Raw genomic sequence first — 19,836 nt, forward strand, 5'->3', positions numbered from 1 at the left:
TGAAATAATTTCTGGGGTTGTTCTTGTTCCTCTAATGGCCCCACTTGCAAAATTCTTGATTGCAAATCCAATTCTTATAACTGAACCGTTTGTGGCCAACCTCTTTGGTTTCTTTTGGTACCTGTATTTTCCGGCGTATAAGACGACTGGGCGTATAAGACGACCCCCAACTTTTGAGAAGATTTTCATGGTTTAGAAAATCATCTTATATGCCGGAAAATACAGTAGCTAGCATACTTTATTTAAATCAGAAACAAAACATTGCTTCCCTATTTTTCTTCAACAAATGTTTGGCAAAAGAACAATCTAGGTGAATTAGTCCAAGGGTCACCTTAATCTTACATTTACTAATTTTGCAAGTGCCCAGATGCTTCCAGGATTCTCATAAACAGAAAATATCACATTTCTCTACCTTACAACTGCCCTCCATCTAGAGCACACATTCCCAACCCCCGCCCCATTTGGAACCAGGCTGCACAAGTGGTGGTGGAGCATGTATGCCCAGCTCCACTTAAGTTGGGGAACAAGTGGGCACACGTGCACAGCTCCACTTGTGCAAACTTTGGGTGCTTGCACTCAAAGCTCCATTTGTGGAAGCGGTGGTTGCTTGCGCCTGCCACTCGCACAAATGGAGCTGTGCGTGTGAACACGCATGCCTGCCACTCATACAGAACCATTCCCTCCCCTGCCGTGCTAATCCACCAAACCAGAAAGGTTGCAGATTGCTGATCTAGAACAGGGCTTTTCAACCTTTTCACCCGTTGTACCACTTTTAGGATATAGCAATATCCGAGTACCACCAGTTACCTAGCAAGGTGTCAAAAACTTGATGACCAAAAAAAAAAGAAAAAGAAAAAGAAAAAAGAGATAAAGTACAGGTAGTCCTCGACTTACAACAGTTCGCTTAGTGACTGTCTGAAGTTACAACAGCACTGAAAATAGTGCCCCCAAGCCACAGCCGAGCAAGACACCTGCCTGCCCACCCAGCGGTGCTCTTCCTCCTGTCTGAGGTTTTCATTGTTGTGAGCATTTCTGTTGAGGATTGGCAGCAGGGGTGGGGTGGGGTGTGTTTGGTTTTTATTCCCCCCATCTGCTGGGTGGTTGCAGCAGGTTTTGGTCACTTCACATGACCCTGGGACACTGTGACCGTCATAAATATGAATCAGTTGCCAAGCATCTGAATGTAAATCACAAGACCCTGGAGATGCTGCAACATTCCAGCTGATCGACGCTTCTTCTGGGCTCAGCAGAAGCGCCAGGATCAACGCCGTACCACTGATTGAAAAGCCCTGATCTAGAAGAAACACTAAATTTCCAAGACAATAATTCTTGACACAGTTGTGCCTACAATAAATTTATCAAATTCACTGTAAAGCCATCCATATTATTTGCTACTATTCACTTCTTAGATAATGTCCTAAAAATGCCTTTTCTGTTTTAAATCTTCTTCCAAACCTCTTCAGTGAATGGATCTTGATTCTAATGTTTAAAAAAAAGGGAGAAAACTATCGTGGCATGCCTAATTTTGTTTCATAAATCTTGATTATTTCAACTGCCTTTTTCAAAGCTAAAGAGTTTAAAACATGCTTTTAACTAATTAATCATTCTGATTACTCTCTTGTTCACTTTCAATTCTATTTTATTCTTTATTAAATGAGAATCATGTAAATAAGAACTGCAGTTAATATTCCAGATGTGGTTGTACCACAAATCTGCACAAATTACAAATTATAAAGCTGACAGTTTTATTTTCAATCCCTTTCTTAATTATTTCCATAATGGAATCTGCCTCTTTTCACGGCTGTTGAAGTGGAAGATTGTGTCAATTTCTGTTGCTAAGCAAGACAGATGTTAAGTGAGTTTTGCCCCATTTTACGGCTTTTCTTGGCACAGCTGTTTAAGGAATCGCTGAACTGATTAAGTTAGTAACATGGCTTGTTAAGTGAATCTGACTTCCCCATAGATTTTGCTTGTCAGGTCTCAAAAAAAGTCTGAATTTTGATCACGTGACCATAGGGAAGCAGCAATGGTCGAAAGTGTGAAAAAGTCATATGCCACTTTTTTCAGTGCTGTTGTAACTTTGAACAGTCACTAAATGAACTGCTGTAAGTTAAAGACTACCTGTATCTAGTTCTTCTTTTATAAGCACATTTTGAAACAAAAAAACTTGACTGAAGTCACCTATTTTTATGTTCTACAAATAAAGATGAACCTTAGAGGAATGCTATCTCTGCATCATGCTAAAGTTTTATTAAAATATTTTAATTAAAACTATGTAAAAACAAAAGAAAACCAAATGGTACTTGTAAGATACTGATGTTAGTAGATGTATTCATAAAAGAGAATTTCCAAAGAAAAAAATAAGTTTCCACAGTGGGAATAGCATCATAGCACCCCTCAAAGTAATACATTTGTCAGAATAACTGCTTGGGTATCATATCCCTGCACTTATTCTTCAATTATTGTATATTCTAATCTACAGAATACTATTTCTTCTTCAAGTAGCAGTATCAGAATTTGCCCTATAGTGGGTTTTTAGACTGTTGGGATTATTTATACAATTGATTTAATCAAACAAAGCTAATAATTTCAGTAACAGGAGATCCTCAGTCACTAAATTATATATGCTTTTTTTGTAGTTCATGTGGAATAATAGCCCTTTATTTTATACCTTTTCTCCTAAAAATGCCCTGACATAACTGTACAGTATATAAAGGCAACATACACTTATTTAATGCCATTCTGACAAGTTTGTACCTTTAGATTTTGTGTCATTTCAGTATAATACATATAATTAGGTTCCATTCCATTCGACTTCTTACTAAGAATATTTACAAATTAAGAACACAATTGTAAAGTAATTAAGATTACAATCTAGGTATCTTTCCCCATACAGTTGGATTTGCATGGAATAGATGTTCTGTAAGGATAAAAGTAGAATATAAATACTAAGTGACCTGAAGCCTCACCGTTTATGGCCATCTGAATAAGTAAATTATATATTCCTACAGTGAAGCTATATATGGTTGTGCACACAAATACATATTTTCTCTCACACTTAGAGAAATGTGCATATGTAATTTTTTGATGATACGCCGTCATATAATATGCGTACAGTAATACAGAAATAGGAAGATGGGTTGTTTAATACTAAAGAACACTCCATAAAGCTTAATACTATAATTCTGAATGACCACTATTAGCATAGTGGTTGACACTAACGGGAATTGCAGTCTCAGTCACCGAAAAGGTTAGGGTTAGGGTTTAGCTTTAGAAAGGCTGGGCAAATGGAAATAAATGAAAAGATTTCTATACTTAAGAAGATGAGTGACAGGAAAACTGGGATGTCCAGGCACTAGAAGAGATGTAATACAAGCGGAAGAAGCACGAAAGAGCGAGAGGATCAGTCAAGGAAGCCAGTCGAGCTGGCAGCCGCTCACCTGGCAGCCCTTCTTGTGATGGAAGCCGACCACCACGATATGTAGCACTGGACCTCTAGGGCAGCTGCCAGTTCGAGGATAAAGATCGAGATTCCCTTTGGCCCTTCGCTCCATCGGGGAGCCCATACCGTGGCCGCCCCTGCAGCAGGAGGCCGTTTACTGCCGGGCCAGCAGCGCTTCCTTTTGCCGACAGCGTGAAACTCCTTGCTCGTCAGAAGTTGCAGTTTGGCTATCACTGAGCATGCTCCCGGATTCCGAGCACGCTCAGTAGCGCCTGTAGAAGTAGCGTCGCTTCTCAACTCATCCAGACTGGTCTCGGGTAGCAACAGAAGACGAAGAAGGAACGGGCGGTGGACCGCTCGGTTAGACTTTCGTGGACTAGAGGGTGAAAAATAACTCACAAGCGGGCGGGGAGATATTCAAAAGAAGGGCTTAAGCTACAAGGATTAATTCCAGAGGGGTGGGTTATTTTGAGATATAGACGCGCTAAAATGAGCCTTGACTATAGGAATATAATGACTGCCTGAAAAAAGAAGTTATTACAGGAAGGAATTTCTTTACCCTGTTACTTCAGGTTGGTTCCTCTTGGCAACCATCGAGCAGTGCTTTGTTCTTAAAGGGGCAGAAATTAACTGCCCATTCTACCCTGAATAGGACACCTTGTAAGATTCAACAATGTGCATTCGTTCACATTCACAGTGCTATATTGTAGTAGGGTGTCTGCTTAGATTTCCCAACGTAGCTTAGATTTCAGTCTAATAATATGAATGAAATACCGACAACTAGCTTGCATACTATATAATTAGGAAAATAATCCAATATATTATCAAATAACCTTACATCAATTATCAAAAAGTAAGCAAATAATTTATTAGTAATCATAGTACGTATTTAAGTAAAAAAACTACAAAAAAAGTTACTTGAAAAAGGTGCAGGCTTAGTCTAAACTATCTCTTTAAAAAATAGTATCAAACCATATTGTATCAGAAGCCAATCTTAGGACAAACAGATTGCTATATACTTCCAATATTTATCAGTAACATAATACAATTAGGATTACTCAACTATTTGTTTATATTTTACTAGTTTCCACAACTGCTGAGTCACCTTGTAGGGGAGTTGGGTGGTATAGAAATTTAATACATAAATATTGGTCCAATTTTAAATAAATGAAAAAGTACTGCTAGCCTTTAAGAAAACAACTGTGAATAGCACATAAATATTGAATATTAGTAACCAAGATTATTTATATATCAAAATATTGGTTAGTCTGAGAAAACCTATGTGGTTGCTAGGAGTTGGCCAACTTAATGTGCTTGTTCATGGTTAATTCAACTATGATTTCTTTAGTGAACCAAATTTCTTTGTTAAAACTCTGAACCATAAAACATTCTTACAAGCTGGATTTGTTCAACATTTTAGGCTAAAATATGATTGGTAAATTTGCAGTGTGTAACTGAGCCATGGAAAGAAAATATTTTTAACAAATTATACATTTCTACATCCAGTAATGTATATAGGTAGCTGTTTTAAGGAAAATTGCTGTGTCTGTAAAAGAATTCTTCCATATATTAGGATATTTATGTCCATACCATTTAGATCAGTGATTCTCAACCTGTGGGTTGGGACCCCATTTGGGGTCGAATGACCATTTCACGGGGGTCACCAAACAACGCAGCCCGCCTTTTTTCCCCTTTTCCTTAGCTGTGCTACTCCCTTTTATTCTATTGGCTTTTGAAAGCCAATAGAATAGACTCTCTTGAATAGAGTCTAATTCTATTGGCTTTCAAAAGCCAATAGGAATTGTCCAGGCTGTCTCTGCCCTGCTGAGCCCGCCAAAAGTCCCATTCTGCAAACGGTGCTGCACCAGTTGAGTAGTCCTCGACTTACGACTGGTTGGAGGTCGCAGCATTAAAAAGGTTGAGAACCATTGATTTAGATGTATATGACTTCATTGTAGCTTTAATGTTTTGGGAATGAATCATAATTCAGGCTACATCAGATGATGATTAATATAAATTCCATTAATCTCTTAAATTCATTTGTACTACTTGTGAAAATCCATTGTGCTGTGCATTGATGCAGGAGCAACAACTACATTTTTTTCTGAGTCAGTATTTCCTGAGTTCTTTATTTCAGCATTTCTGTTTCTGTTGAAAATTAGGAAGGATTGCTGTTGAAAATGATTATTTCATTTATGCAGATAAGAGCAATTCTAAAAAATAGTTTTGAAGATGGGAACTTGGAATTAGTGGCTGTAACTTGAGAGAAATTATTTTGGGACAAATCTTTTAGAGGACTTTTTGCTGCTCCTTAAATTTGTTAAAGTGCTAAGAGAATTTAATACAAATACTTTTTCATTGGTTTCCTTTAATACAGTCTTTTCCTCTTGCTTCTCATAAGGCAAAATGACGGAGCTGGAATATTTGGTATTTGTCAGATGAAAAATAAGCACAATTATTATTATATGAAAGAACAAAATCTGATAGGTGGAACAAATTTATTCTACTCTTATTAAATCTGGAAGTTAATTAGACTATTTTTGTAACGAAAAACTGCAAACATTTTCAGCATTTTTCTTTTAAAGCATTTCTGTTCTGAAGTAAAAAAACAATTGGCTTTCAAATACCGGTACAGTCATACAATTTAAGTGACAAATAAAAAGAGAGCGTCGCCAGGAAGAAGAGAAAAAAAAAAGCTTAAAAAACCCATGTGAGGTAGAAATAGATTAGGCAGAATGATGCAAATGCTTCAAAAAGAAGATGCTAGAATGGCAGTGGTTGAACTTGGGCATATTAACAATTCCTTTAGGCCAAGTATTACCCACTGTTGAAAAAAACTGCAAAATAGTCTAACTCCGCAAAACTTTCTTTTAAGCCAAAATTTACATAGAATGACATTCTATTTGACGTTGGCTGCCGACTACATTAACTACAGCTAGCGAGCAGTAGTCACTATTTTGGCATTAGAATATGTCTCGAAATTACACTTCTACAGCGTAGTGTATAATGCAAACGTTACGTGCCAGATTTCCCCTCCCTCCCCCATAACTTTTAGATTTGGATCAGTAGCCATTGTCTATCACAGCTCGAGTATACCGACAGCACGCAAATAGCGTGTTGGGCGGTCGTCTAATTTAACTCAATATGTAAACCCTCTATTATTATTTCCCAAATATCAGGCATAAATCAATTACTCATTCCCGCGATGTAAGTTTCAGCCATGTTTAAAGCTTGGTATCTTTTATTTATGCAATGGACATTGATAGCCGGTCAAACAGCTTCTCGCGAAGATTCCTATATCTTTTCCTCGTTCTGGAAGTTCGATTATTCCTTCTCGACTTTTAGTGTCTGCTTCACTGTCTCCCGCTTCGCGGTGCCGGCCAATAGCCTCGCAGCAACGCCAATAACTGGAAGCGGATTTGATTCGCTAGATCTTCTAGAAGAATGGCGGCCAACGCGACTACCAACCCGTCCCAGCTTTTGCCGCTTGGTAATGAAAGCCATGCTCGCGTGTGAGGGTAGCGCGGCGCGGCGCGCAAATCGGAAGGTTTGAGTGGGGTTTCCGGCACAGAGTGTAGAAAAAATCCAGCCTGTGATGCGGGATCGAAAGTAGAGGAGCTCTGTTTTTCAAGGGCGTAGATCCCCTTAACAATCGGATCCAGCCTTCCGTATCTCCCGCCAATGGGCCTAATGTTGACTGTTGTCGCACTAATGCGTCAGGAGGTCTCCCAAATTGGGGAAATCTGCTGAAACTGAAGTTGTTGCTAAGCAAGTGGTAGAACAAAGGGGGAAATATGTGGATTATGTCAGGCAGCTGATAGAATGGGATTTTTGCACTTTCCTATCAGTGAAAGGAAAGTGCAAAACTGCACAGATAAAAAGAATCTCCCATTCTATTTTCATTCTAAGGTTTGAGGCAGATGAGGCTCAAGAGTCTCTAGCATGAGAGGACAATATCTATTATAGGTCACAGTCAATTGCTTTTCACCCCATAGGTACAGTATAAAGTTTTGAAAGCAAGTTTTGTATTTAAGAATACTTAATGGGGAGCAATTTATAAATATAAGATACTACATTTTATATTATAAATGTATACAATAAAGTATTGTAAAATATAATAAAAAGCATCCAATTGGATGGGATACAAGTTTACTATTATTCCTAAACTTGTGCTTGAAGTTTATAACTTTGTTCCTTCTCAGTAAGCTGCTTATATAGGATGTCAGACAGAAATTTGCAAAATCTCTTGATATTCAGTACAGGTAGTCCTCGACTTACAATAGTTCATTTAGTGACTATTCAAAATTACAACATTACTGAAAAAAGTGACTTATGACCATTTTTCACACATAACTGTTGCAGCATCCCCATGGTCACATGATCAAAATTCAGATGCTTGACAACTGACATATTTATGACAGTTGCAGTATTCTGAGATCAAGTGAACATCTTGCAACCTTTAATAAGCAAAGTCAATGGGGAACCCAGACTCACTTAACAACCATGTTACTAACAATTGCAATGATTCACTTAACAACTATGGCAAGAAAGGTAAAATGGGATAAAACTCACTGTCTCACTTAGCAACATAATTTTTGTGGTTATTGTTGTAAGTTGACTACTTATAACATGACTTCTGTGAGGAAAACAAGATTTGAAAGAATAATTGAAGCAAGAGTGATAATTGTGTTGTTCAGTTTAATGGAATACAATAGTTTAACATGTTGTATCTGAGTAGATTTTAAGATGAGTAGGGTGGATAAGGAAAATAGACTGTTATAACAGTGTACCATTCTAAATCAGGAATTGGGACAGAAAGCTGGATTGGTTAGGACTAATGTCACAACTCCATTCTGAAATTGTACTGTCTTGATTGATCTAGCTCCTAAAAGGGACCCACATTAAACAGCCTCAAAAATTTTGAAGGATATTTTTCCTGTGACTCATTTTTGGCAATCCTTTGTCTTTTTCTATTGGAAAAAAACAGTGCAACTGAGGTTCTAGGTAGCTGATGCCTGAAGCTCTGTTTTTTTGATAGCCAGCATTTTGCAACTTTTGCTTTTCTCAAAAGGGAAACAAAGAGTAAAACACTATAAATGCACTGCTTCAATATACAAGGGCAATTCAGAAATAAACCTCCATTTGGTTATCAATGACAAACATTCGCATATACAGAACTTTTATTATACGCATTAGAAAAGTACAACATTACATTACTTTTTGTCATAATTACCATTCAAATTGAGGCACTTGTCATAATGTCTTACAAGGTTTGAAATTCCTTAATAGTAGTTGCTCAGTTCCAAATCTGGACTAATTGAAGCAATTATGTTGGGATCAAAAACATCTCAACATAATTGCTTCAAAAGTTCTTGAGTGTGTCTAGCGGGCGAGCATTATCATGAACCAACACCACACTGGAAGTGCTGCCATAGAAAATCCTGCCAAATGTGAAGATGTCAAAGGAGTATTGCTAGTGAAGTTCATGGAGCGTGGTTCGACCATCAGTTCAGAAGTCTACTGTGATAGCTTATGAAAACTCAGACAAGCATCCATAACAAGTGTCAGCATACTGACTTCCGGTGTGGTGTTCATTCACGATAATGCTCGCCCTCTAGACGCATCCAAGAACTTTTGAAGGAGCTCTGTTGGGATGTTTTTGATCAGCCCCCCATAGCCCAGATTTGGCGCCAAGCGATTACTAAGGAATTTCAAAATTTGTAAGACATTATGACAAGTGCCTCAATTTGAATGGTGATCATGTCGAAAAGTAATGTAATGTTGTAATTTTCTAATGTGTATAATAAAAGTTCTGTATCTATGAGTATGTCATTGATAATCAAATGGAGGTTTATTTCAGAATTGCCCTCGTATAATGGCTTCCGAGTAGAGGAATGATAGAGAAGGAAAGAAGTGAGTTCATGGTTATGGATAGAAATGGTGTATATGGTATAAGGGTTTATAAGTTGACTGCTCTCATTCTTTTCCAAGAATAAAGTGGGAAATCTCTTTCTTGTTAATGGAAGCATGCTGAATGGGTATGTTCCTAGATTATAAGCCTATCCTTGGCTCCTTTGTCATTCTGACTCCCTTCCCCACTCTGTTTATATGCGCTTACCCACACAGACACATACATGAAGGAAAAGACTAATTCATTTGAACCGCAGTACCCCAAATGAAGTAGCCTTCATTACATAGCTGTAAATGGTTTTGCTGCAGTCTTGTTACAATGCAAATCATAGATAAAGGAAAGTAGTTATGTGCAATTTCATATATCACTATTAGTTTGCTGTAAGTGTAATTGCTCAGTTGAGAATGCCTAGAACCCCCATGAAGTTCATTCTTATTTAATTAATTTTGAATGTATAGTCTTCTATTTTTGATAACTCAAACCAATCTATATTGTGGGTTGCATTTTTTTTTCTTATTGTAGCAATCACAGGAAATAGGCTGGGCTAAGTGAGTGATTATATCTTTGAGCTGTATGGTCAAGTGGAGAATACTTCGGATCTTGCCATACTACACTGTAACCCATTTCATTGTGCTGTCATCTTTACTGTAATTTGTGACTATTATATAAAAATGTGTATAATTTAAAAAACGAAACCTTTGATTTTTTTTTGTTTTAAATCCATTCTTTCCCAATCAGAAAATACATCAAGGTATAAGATGTAATAATAGCATTTACATTAAAATTTGATGTAGTAAGATCTAGAAGTTTTAAATGGAGTGTTTTGAATGTAAACTATTTGGGAGACATTTCTTTTAAAATATTAACATCTGCTGTTTTTCTATGCAACAGAATTGGTGGACAAGTGTATAGGCTCTCGTATTCACATTGTTATGAAAAGTGATAAAGAAATTGTTGGCACGCTCCTAGGATTTGATGATTTTGTCAGTATCCTTTCTATAATTATTTGGAAGCTTTTCTCTACTTTTTTAAATTATTTTTTTCAACTGTTTCTCTAGAAAAGAGTTTTTGTAAGTTAAGATAAAATAACAATCTGCAAATATCTGTAACTGTGAGTATGTAGATTTTCTAAGAAGTTCTTATGAATGATTCAGAAGCTCTGTATGCAAGCAGTCCTCAACTTAAGTCCACGATTGAGTCTGAAATTCTGATTGTAAGTTGCTGTGGTCATTTAGAGAGATGCCTACATAATCACCTAGCTCAATGACCACAATGCCAGTCCATTGCAGCCATTTAACTAAAAATTCATGGGTGCCTTAAAGGATGGGGGAGGTCCGTAAACCACCAGCACAAGGAAACCTGTCATGAGTTGGGAGGACTAAACTAACTAGGCCCACTAGTTCATGGCTTCCTCCTTCTCATCCCCCACCATTCCTAAGATTTCTTCTCCCTGCCCCACCACTTCTAGATTCACTTATCTTTCTCTTCTGTAGCTGCTGACAATGTGGGACTCAGCTAGAAAGCTGGCAAAGCCAGTCTTCCTCAAGAAAGGGAATGTTTCTCAAGGCTGGCCACAACAGAAAGTCTGCCAGCAAAGTTTCTGTTTCTAGCCAGCTGTGAGCTTTCTAGCTGTGCTTTGAATTAGCTGGGTGTGTCTGTCAGCAGCTGCAGGACAGTAAATAACCCAGGTGTGGTGAGGCAGAGAGAAAGCTCAGTCCTCCCAGGAATCGGGAAAGGGGAAGGCGGAGGTCCATGCAACAGTGGATCTATCTGGCCAAGGATTTGTGGCTTGCAGCAGGTTTATGCACATCAATAAATCAACCAGGTAAGGCATGCTGGCCTGTACTGGGGAAGGAGGAGGTGCAGTGTTTCCACAGTCATCAGAGTGAGGGCACTGCAGCTGTTAGAACTTTAGACAGAAGTAGTAGGTTCCTTCATCAGCACCATCATAATTTTGAATGGGTGCTGAATGAACGGTCGTAAGTCCAGGAATATCTATAATGTTGACAGAATATATAGAATATATCAAAGATACCTTTCAAGGCCATGACTGAATGCTGTATATACTGAGCAGTTGTAAGGCTGCCTAGGCATGCAAATTAAGTTAACATTTTTGATATTATAAAAACAACTTTAATTTTGTTAGAATTTATTTTGTGAATACACGAAAAGTTAATACTTTTGTGGTGACTTATTATATTTTTCTTAACAACAAATTCCAGATATGGTATTAGAAGATGTCACTGAATTGTAAGTATTGCTTCTTACATAATCAACAGATTATGTGTTTGTTTGTTTGTTTTTTTGGACCAACAATTGTCTGCTTTTGCCCTTTTTCTAAAGTTATTCTTTTATTTTTCTAATATAGTAGATTTTGATTTCTCTGATACAATACATAAGCTAATAAGCTTTCAGTATTGGCTGAGAATTATTTTGAATAGCATGTTCTAATTATGTTTTCATACATATTTTAAAAAGTAGTGCATAATATTTTGTTTTAGTTTCTGCATTTAAAAATTTGCATGTATATTTACCAACTACATTCTATTCTGTCCTTCTCAGTATGCTTATTACAATGCAATTTTTTTAATTCTGAAAATCTGATCTTGAGGAAAGAAGCATTTTAGCCAAAGAGATTTCTCAAGAACATAAATATTGGGACAACATCAACATTACAAGAGAGTACAAAGACATTGTAGGCAATGAAATTGGGGATAGATAATCTATCAAGACTGAATGGATTTCCTGTTGAATGATGTAGACCTTTTAGAGAATTATTGGTATAAAAATTATTAGAGGGTCAAAGATTGATATGGTATTGCAACTTGAGATAGGGATATCCCTTTTGCATTAAATGACATTTTGAGATACTGATTTAAGCAAACCAATAGTTGAACTAAAATTATAAAAAATCAAGAGGTTTTCTTTCCACTTCTATCTCAGGGTTGCAGCTGAAGGTGTTATATCAATGACATTTAGCCCCTGCTAGATTAGCATACTGTATATGCTGCATATATTCTTCAAAATGTTAGAATGGCTGTAGAAAATAGAGATCACTTTTAACATATATGATAGATAGATAGGTTACTGAGTATAAGACCAGGTCTTATTTTCGGGAAAACACGGTAGTAATATTTGTTAAAAAGGGAAGTGTACCACTAATGCTTCCAATGGGCCTATTTGTTTTATCTTATTACTGCTCTTGGGACAGTTTCAGAGGATTGCTTCCCACATTGTTCTGAGAAAATGAAAGCAAGATCATTGCATTGCATATTGTGTAAAGCCAAACATTTTTTTATCAAGTATAGAAAATAAAATATGTTAAATTACCTGCTAATAATTTGCCAAACCATAAAGATTGTTTTACAGACTACAGCAGACATGTCAAACTCAAGGCCTGCGGGCCAGATCTGGCCTTTGATGTGTTTAGATCGGGCCCATAAACAGATTAGTAGGAGGGGGTGATTGATATGTAGTGGGGGGTGAGCTGAAGCAGCGGCAGTGCCAGAGAGGCCTGGGGAGAGTCAGCTGGAGCTGCGGTGTTGCTGGGGTTCTGCTGAGGCTTCGGGATTGGCACGTGGCTCCAGCTGATCGGCGCTTCCAGTGGCCTCGGGAGTGTCCAACAGCCGCATGCAGTATTTGGGGGAAGAGTCAGCTGGAGCTGACGGGGCTTGACGGGGACCCTAGAATCAGCACATGCAGCTCCAGCTGATGAGTGCTGCATGAAAAGGCCAGTGGGGCAGTGAGTGAACGCATGGAGGAAGAGAGGAGAGGATATAAAAGGAGGGGTTTTGGTGGGAAGGAGGAGGAGTGAGGGGGGAGAGAAGGTGATAGGGAGGAGAGGAAAGATGTCAGTGGGGCAAGCCTGAGGGAGAAATGGGGACAGCAACTGGCCCTTTCAGAGCAACTGTCAATGAAATTCAGTATGACACCCCTGGATTACAGTGTCTAGGTCTAAGCCACTAAGAAAGAAGCATGTCTTAATAAAAGAATCTTAATAGTTTTCTTTTGTTGTTGTTAACATATTCTTTGTTTTAATCATGCTCAACAGTGAAATCACACCTGAAGGAAGAAGAATCACAAAGCTAGATCAGATTTTGCTGAACGGAAACAATATAACTATGGTAAATAATTTGTGTTCTGTAGTTTCTTCCTTAAATTCTTACTAATCAGCTCAAACTGCTCATGGAAGACTGGTGTTTTTATTGTCACGAACAACATTTGGAAAGATTATTATTAGAGTATATTGAGAAGCTTTGTCCCACACGGAATATCTTGAAAATTTTCACTAGGTTTGGGCTACTATATTATGGCTTAATTATCAAAGATTATAAATGAAAGAATTAACACCTAATCTGATGCAATCCATTTGCTTATATATTTTTTATTTTTCCAAAGAATGTGGAGGTAACACACTCAGAAAATTAACGCAAATAGAGTACAGATAGTCCTCAACTTATGACCAGTCACTTAGTGACTATTTGAAGTTATGATAAATCTTCGGAAAACTACTTACAACCCAATTTCAAAGTTATAGCTGCTGCAGTGCCCCCATGGGTCTTTGCCCTTATTCTCAACCATAGGGAAGCTGCAGCACTTTCCATCTCCCTCCACTTCCACTGGGGCTTCACGGCCTTTAACCTGCTCCCAATCTAGCCATCTAAGGGACCTTAAAGTCAGCAACAGAAGGTATCTGTGCATGTGGGGCTGTTACAACTTGTAAGTTGAGGCCTGGTTCCCACTCAGCCACTCAAGGGAGCCTAAAGCTAGGCAGCAGAAGTTACCAGCATGCAGGGATTGTTACAGTTTCTAGTCTTTAGCCTGCTTCCCACTTAGCCTAATGATGGGTGGCAAAAGCTACCGATGCATGGGAGGCTATTACAGCCTCTAGGCCTCATCTAGCTCAGTCATCCTGGGACTTGCAGGACTTGGCCTACTCCAGTGCCCCACAGTATCTAACTTACCTTTCTGTTTTTTGCAGACAAGTATCCAACCAATATGATTCAAGGTTTAGCTTTCCTACAGAAAGGTAGCCTAGAACCTCCTTTAAAAACTGAGCACCTTAAAAAACTGAGCACCCTATAGGACCAGTAAAATAGTATGTGCTTGCAGAATAGCATGTGGTTGCCATGAGGCAGCCTCTGTAGGAAAGTTGAGCCTCTGATTGCATCCACTGCCTCTTTGGAACTGGCTGAGTCTTGCAAGTCCCTGGATGGCGGATTGGGAAGCTGGCCAACGTAACAGCTCCTCTGTGCCAGTAGCTTTTGCTGCCTGGCTTTAGGCTCTCTTGAGTGACTGAATGGCTGACTGGGAAGCAAGCCATGGTCTCCAAGGATCCTGAAGGGCAGGAAGCAATGCACAGGGTGCCTCAAGTAGTGGGAGAGGCTTGGAAGGCCCAGGGCAGGTGAGCTTTGGCATGTGCTAGAACTTCCAGGACCTCCCCTATATCTGAGGTACTTTGTGTTCTGCTTAATAACCCATGCATTCATTTAACAGCTGCATCGGAGAGAAAGGAGTGGGGGATTGTTAGGAGAGGCCATCTCCCTTAACAGCCATTACCGCTTGTAACTGTAATGGGCAGATTCCCATTTGGGTCATAAGTCAAGGGCTACCTCTAAAGTGATCAAAGTAATGAATATAAGAAGAGGGAGCACTGGCAGGCCAATGAGATAACTGGTTCACAACTGTTAGAGAAGTAAATACCTGTTTGTTTTAACTTTTTCTTTTTCATTCCTCCCTTTCTTTTTTCTCCAAACAGTTGGTTCCTGGAGGAGAAGGACCAGAAGTATGAATATTCATTTGACATCATTGGAAAAAGTTTTGTTGCATATTCTGTGTTGAAACATATTCTTAGAATATGTTCTGAAACTTGTTAAATTTCTGTTCTTATATTTCATAGTGATATTTAAATATAACATAGCTTCCTTTTCAAGGATGCAGCATCTTTAATAATGGTTTTTGTACATTAAAATCATGATTTCGTTGTAAAAACAAAATTAGTTTGTTGTTAAGGGCAAAAAAATAAAATGTTTTTTTTTATGCTGACTGGTATGCGGTCTATGTAAGAGCATGGAGTCAAGTAGATGCAGCTATTTTGAGCACTTCTACCCCAAATTAAGGGATTACAAGTTGTAAAAAGAGAATTTTGTGGGGTGAGGGGGAGAGGGCTAGTTAGTATTTTAAATAACAGAAATAATACCATTAAATACATAAAATAATGAAACCATGATTCCAAAAGCCTATGTGGGATGGGGAAGGGGTTATTTCTCTTATGGGTTTCCCTTCGATTAATTTTTGTACCCAAAAGATGTAGCTGTTTCCTCCTTGAATGACAGCAAAAGTGGTTATTTGAGGAAATAACAAATGAAAGAGAGAGATGTTGGTGTAGGACCCTACTCTAGAAGACTGATCAGGTAATCCTCACTTAGCAACCATAGTTGGGACTGGCATCTGGGTTTTTAAATGATGGGATTGCTAAGTAACATGTGACTTTAACACAATGCTTCCAAGTTGATTGTTAAATTGTGGGTCGCTAAGCAAAGCAACATGTGCATTTTTACAGCCAGTTTCTCCATTGACTTGTTGGGTGCTGGTTGTGAAGCATTCAAATGGTGATCATATGACTGTAGACACTGATGGTCGTGAGTAGAAGGACTTGTCATAAATGTAGTTTTTCAGTACCATCATAATTTTAAATTGCTACTGACGGGAGTTGTTAAGATCTATAGCCCTTGCTTCAGTTAAAAAAAAGAATGTAATAGGGATATTCAGCCTTTCAAATTTCAAAAGAAAATATTTTTTTGCAGTACACGGGGCATGTACAGATTGTTGATTAGGAATTCTTTAGATCCAAACATTTTCCAGAGAATGTGCTATATCTGCATGATCCTGGGAAAAGATGCAGCTGCTTTAAGGATAGAAGCTTTTAAGCACCCTTACATACTCTAAAGCACCGTTACCAAGCCTTTCCGGCTTTGTGGATCAGCAGGGGGAGAGAGAGGAGATGGTTCCATACAAATGGCACTCGCAGCTCCATTGCACAAATGGAACTTTGTGCATGCGCACTCACCCACACGCTGGTTCTGTGGCCCACTAGTGGGCCACGGTCCGAGGGTTGGGGATCCCTGCTCTAAAGCACCTGCTCTCCTTCGTATCCAAAGTGCTGCACAGCCTTACTAATTAAGATATTAGCACTTTTATTGTAACATCGACATGGGCATACATTTTTGTCATCATATTTTCATGTGTGTATTTGTTTCATGCTCAGTAATTCTCTGAACATCCCTCCAAGGCTCTCATCCTCCCTGATTTTGTTCCTTATTTAAACAATCATTTAGAAAAGAACTGGTGTGTGGAAAACTTAGCCCTTAATTTTTTTTTTTGTAAAAGTTATTATCTTGCAACTCTAAAACAGTATCTGTTTGTTAAGCTATAGGAAATCTTATGTTCCTGGGAAGGGTGTCACATGTTCATGGGAATTCCTCTTACTATGCTTCATCTTCTCCATAACAGCGGTACTACTCTAAGCTCAGTTAACAGCTAGACAGCAACTTATTGGAGAATTTTTTGGAAGAATTAGTTCTTATATATATTGTCAGACTCTGGTGTATTTACCTTACCATCTATAATGGAAAATGTCTTAACTGTATTGTGAGAAAAAGCTACTTTCAGGAAATAAATAATTTATACTTGTTAACAGTTTTTATAAGTTAGACTATTCTGAAATGGCACCTTGTTTTGAGGGGCAAAGATTAAAATACAATACAAATCCTTGTTTTAATAACTGCTTGGATCCAAAATAATGCGAGAAAACTTTCATCAATGCAAGGAGATTTTTTTTATGTTTTTCCTTTCTGGGAACTTTTCAAACCAATTTATGTCACAGGTAGAAGGTGACATATTGGAAGAGAGAAGTGTAATTTAATATACATTGGTTGGGTTTATATATCAGACTAATGTAATTTGGAATTAGTTTAATAAAATACACGAACTTCACTACAGTATTTAATTAATGTTTCAAGTGTTAATGTGATATATGGATTAGTATTAAATGTAAAGTAAATCTTAATTTAGTGACTCATTTAGCACTGTTCACAATTACAACAGTCTGTAAGGAAGACTGAAGTAAGATCATAAGCACAATCAGTTTCATTTAGCGACCATTTCATGTAACAATCAAGTTGTTGGTGCCAATTCTGGTTGGTAAACAAGGACTTCCTGTGTATGAAATTTATTTTCTGATTCAACTGTAGTTGATATATTGGTTTTCTATAATTCTAAGTGCCCACTAGAGGGAGCTCCTTTATTTAAAGCAGTAATTGTAAATGCAAAAAATAGCTTGGATGGGGAATAAATATGGGATGGAAACAGCATTTGTAAAAATGAAAACATGTTTTAAATTCTATGTGAAACATTCTGTGAAACAAGTTACATTATCAAAGTAATATTGTTGATACTTGTTCTATTCTTGCTTTTATGCTTTCTTCACTTTCATTAATATGCAAATAAAATCTTGGTAAGTCTCACATAAAAAAATTGTGCAAATTGGAAAACACATACTAATAGTATTTTTATTGAATTAGGGCGATATGTAAAAGACATGCAGTAAACAGTCATATTTTATTAGGAAAATTCTATCTTCTAGATTTTATATTAAATATCAGAGTTACATATTAGTATATGATCATATATTTTTTGCTATGGTTCCCATGTTTGCTAAATTAATTTTTCAAATGGTTATGTTGAAATTAGCCTAGATAGAGAACTAGATTGGTATATTTTAGAAAGAGAACTAGCAAAACAGCATGTTTTAATCAAAGAACTGGCACAGTAGTGGCTGTAGTTATTTGGGAGGAAATCTCATTGGTTTCAGTTCAATATGATTTCAAGCAGACATTTAAGTAAAAATTCTTAAGAATATGTTAAAAATAATTATTTTCCCAAATATCGAATAAGTAATTGGCAACTAATTATCAACTTTGATTTCAGTTTTGCAAAATTTATTACATTTTTCTTGTTTTTTTTAAGTAAGGACCTCATAAACTATGTACATATATTAAAATTACAATGATAAGATTTAAATTTTCATTCTACCCTAAAAGATGACAAATGATAATAAAAACTAAGGAAACTAAATGCAATGGAACTTCTAATAAATACTTGGTGAATAATTTCAGTATCTGATCATTATCATCTAATAATTGTTTCTGTGTGTGTACGTAATATATGTGCAGTACACTTCACAAGTTACCAAGCAACTGCACATATCAGATGCATTGGGAATTACAAAGCAGCTGATCAAATACTTTGAGCAGTGGAAAAGTACAGATTTACTTCTGATCTTTATTTCCCCCCCCTAATATATGGCTAATATTTCCTACTTAGTGGTTTCTGGCCTAAAATTGTAGTTTCATGATGTTTTATTGTGTATGCTAGGTTTTTAGTAGGAAAAATGTGTTCTAACATTTTTTTCAATAAAACTTACTATATTTAATTTGGTTTAATAGGATAAAGAATTTGGACACTGTTATATATGGTTTCACCCAAATAATTAATCATATATAGCTAATGAGTAAACCATTTGCTATACCCACACTGCTCACAAGTGTTTGGAAGGCAGCAGAGTTGGCAAAGAAGCCTTTACATCAGAGAGAATTCTGGGAAGGAAAAGCTTGGTCATGAAGGTGATAGTGGACAGTTAACAGTATTCAAATAGCTACATTGAAGCCATTTGAACAAAGCCTGTTGATCTAAATGATCTAGAGCAGACATGTCAAACTCAAGGCCTGCGGGCCAGATCCGGCCAGTGATATATTTAGATCTGGCCCGCAAGCAGACTAGTAGAAGGATATGATTGAGTAATGGGAGGAGGTGAGTTGAAGCGGTGGCAGCACCAGAGATGCCTGGGGGAGAGTCAGCTGGAGCTGCGGTGTTGCTGGGGCTCTGCTTAAGCCTCAGGATCAGCATGCACGGCTCCAGCTGATCGGGGCTTCTGGTAGCCTCGGGTCTTTGGGGTCAGCTGGAGCTGTGGGGCTGCTGGGGCTTGTCGGAGACCCCAGAATCTGCACACAGCTCCAGCTGATGAGTGCTGTGTGAAAAGGCCAGCCAGGCAGTGAGTGAACTCATGGGGGAAGAGAGGATATAAAATGAGAGGGTTTGGTGGGAAGGAGGAGGAGTGAGGGAGGAGAGAAGGCGTTAGGGAGGAGAGATGTTGGTGGGGCAAGCCTGAGGGAGAGAAAGGGACAGCAACTGACCCTTTGAGGACAACCATAATGCTGATGTGGTCCTCAACGAAATTGAGTTTGACACCCCTGATTTAGAGATAGTGATTAGACATCCTAACCGGATTAAACAGTTGAACATGTTGATGGCTTCTCTGTTTCTGAGTAAGGGGGAATTTCACAGAATGTTTAATCATTTGGAAGAGGACACACTGATAAGAAATCACTTAACAAGTTAATAATTCAGAAGACATTATGGAGTG

At 37.9% G+C, this 19,836-nt stretch overlaps 2 protein-coding genes across 5 annotated transcripts in view; one reads left to right on the forward strand and one right to left on the reverse strand.

Moving 5' to 3' along the window:
* Positions 1 to 3,688, reverse strand: part of AVL9 (AVL9 cell migration associated) — a 51,668-nt gene extending 47,980 nt beyond the window's left edge. Inside the window, exon 1 of one of the 2 annotated variants that reach the window (XM_039336824.1) lies at positions 3,441 to 3,688. In XM_039336824.1, coding sequence (XP_039192758.1) covers positions 3,441 to 3,566 — 126 coding nt within the window. In that variant the 5' untranslated portion in view covers positions 3,567 to 3,688. The remainder of the gene's footprint in view (positions 1 to 3,440) is intronic. The other variant, XM_039336825.1, reaches the window with a different exon arrangement.
* Positions 3,689 to 3,721: 33 nt separating this feature from the next.
* On the forward strand, positions 3,722 to 15,399 carry LSM5 (LSM5 homolog, U6 small nuclear RNA and mRNA degradation associated). Of its 3 annotated transcripts, none has more exons than XM_039336833.1 (5): positions 3,722 to 3,825; positions 10,245 to 10,340; positions 11,576 to 11,603; positions 13,405 to 13,477; positions 15,112 to 15,399. In XM_039336833.1, the coding sequence occupies exons 2-5, from the start codon at positions 10,286 to 10,288 to the stop codon at positions 15,142 to 15,144; spliced, it is 189 nt and encodes a 62-aa protein (XP_039192767.1). In that variant the 5' UTR covers positions 3,722 to 3,825; positions 10,245 to 10,285; the 3' UTR covers positions 15,145 to 15,399. The 3 variants fall into 3 exon arrangements, with proteins under 3 accessions (XP_039192767.1, XP_039192768.1, XP_039192766.1); XM_039336834.1 differs by having other exon boundaries at positions 3,765 to 3,802; XM_039336832.1 differs by lacking the exon at positions 3,722 to 3,825 and adding an exon at positions 6,780 to 6,932.
* Positions 15,400 to 19,836: the final 4,437 nt, after the last annotated feature.

Source organism: Crotalus tigris, unplaced genomic scaffold (assembly GCF_016545835.1).
Source record: "Crotalus tigris isolate CLP2741 ecotype Arizona unplaced genomic scaffold, ASM1654583v1 scf7180000017666.379230911805:20528666, whole genome shotgun sequence".
NCBI lineage: Eukaryota > Metazoa > Chordata > Lepidosauria > Squamata > Viperidae > Crotalus > Crotalus tigris.

Excerpts from the sequence above, each read along its gene's own strand:
- LSM5 (XM_039336832.1), top strand. The coding sequence starts at position 6,887 with ATGGCGGCCAACGCGACTACCAACCCGTCCCAGCTTTTGCCGCTTG. Across the intron at positions 11,604-13,404 it reads TTAGAAGATGTCACTGAATT|TGAAATCACACCTGAAGGAA; the intron begins GTAAGTATTGCT and ends CATGCTCAACAG. Across the intron at positions 13,478-15,111 it reads ACGGAAACAATATAACTATG|TTGGTTCCTGGAGGAGAAGG; the intron begins GTAAATAATTTG and ends TTCTCCAAACAG.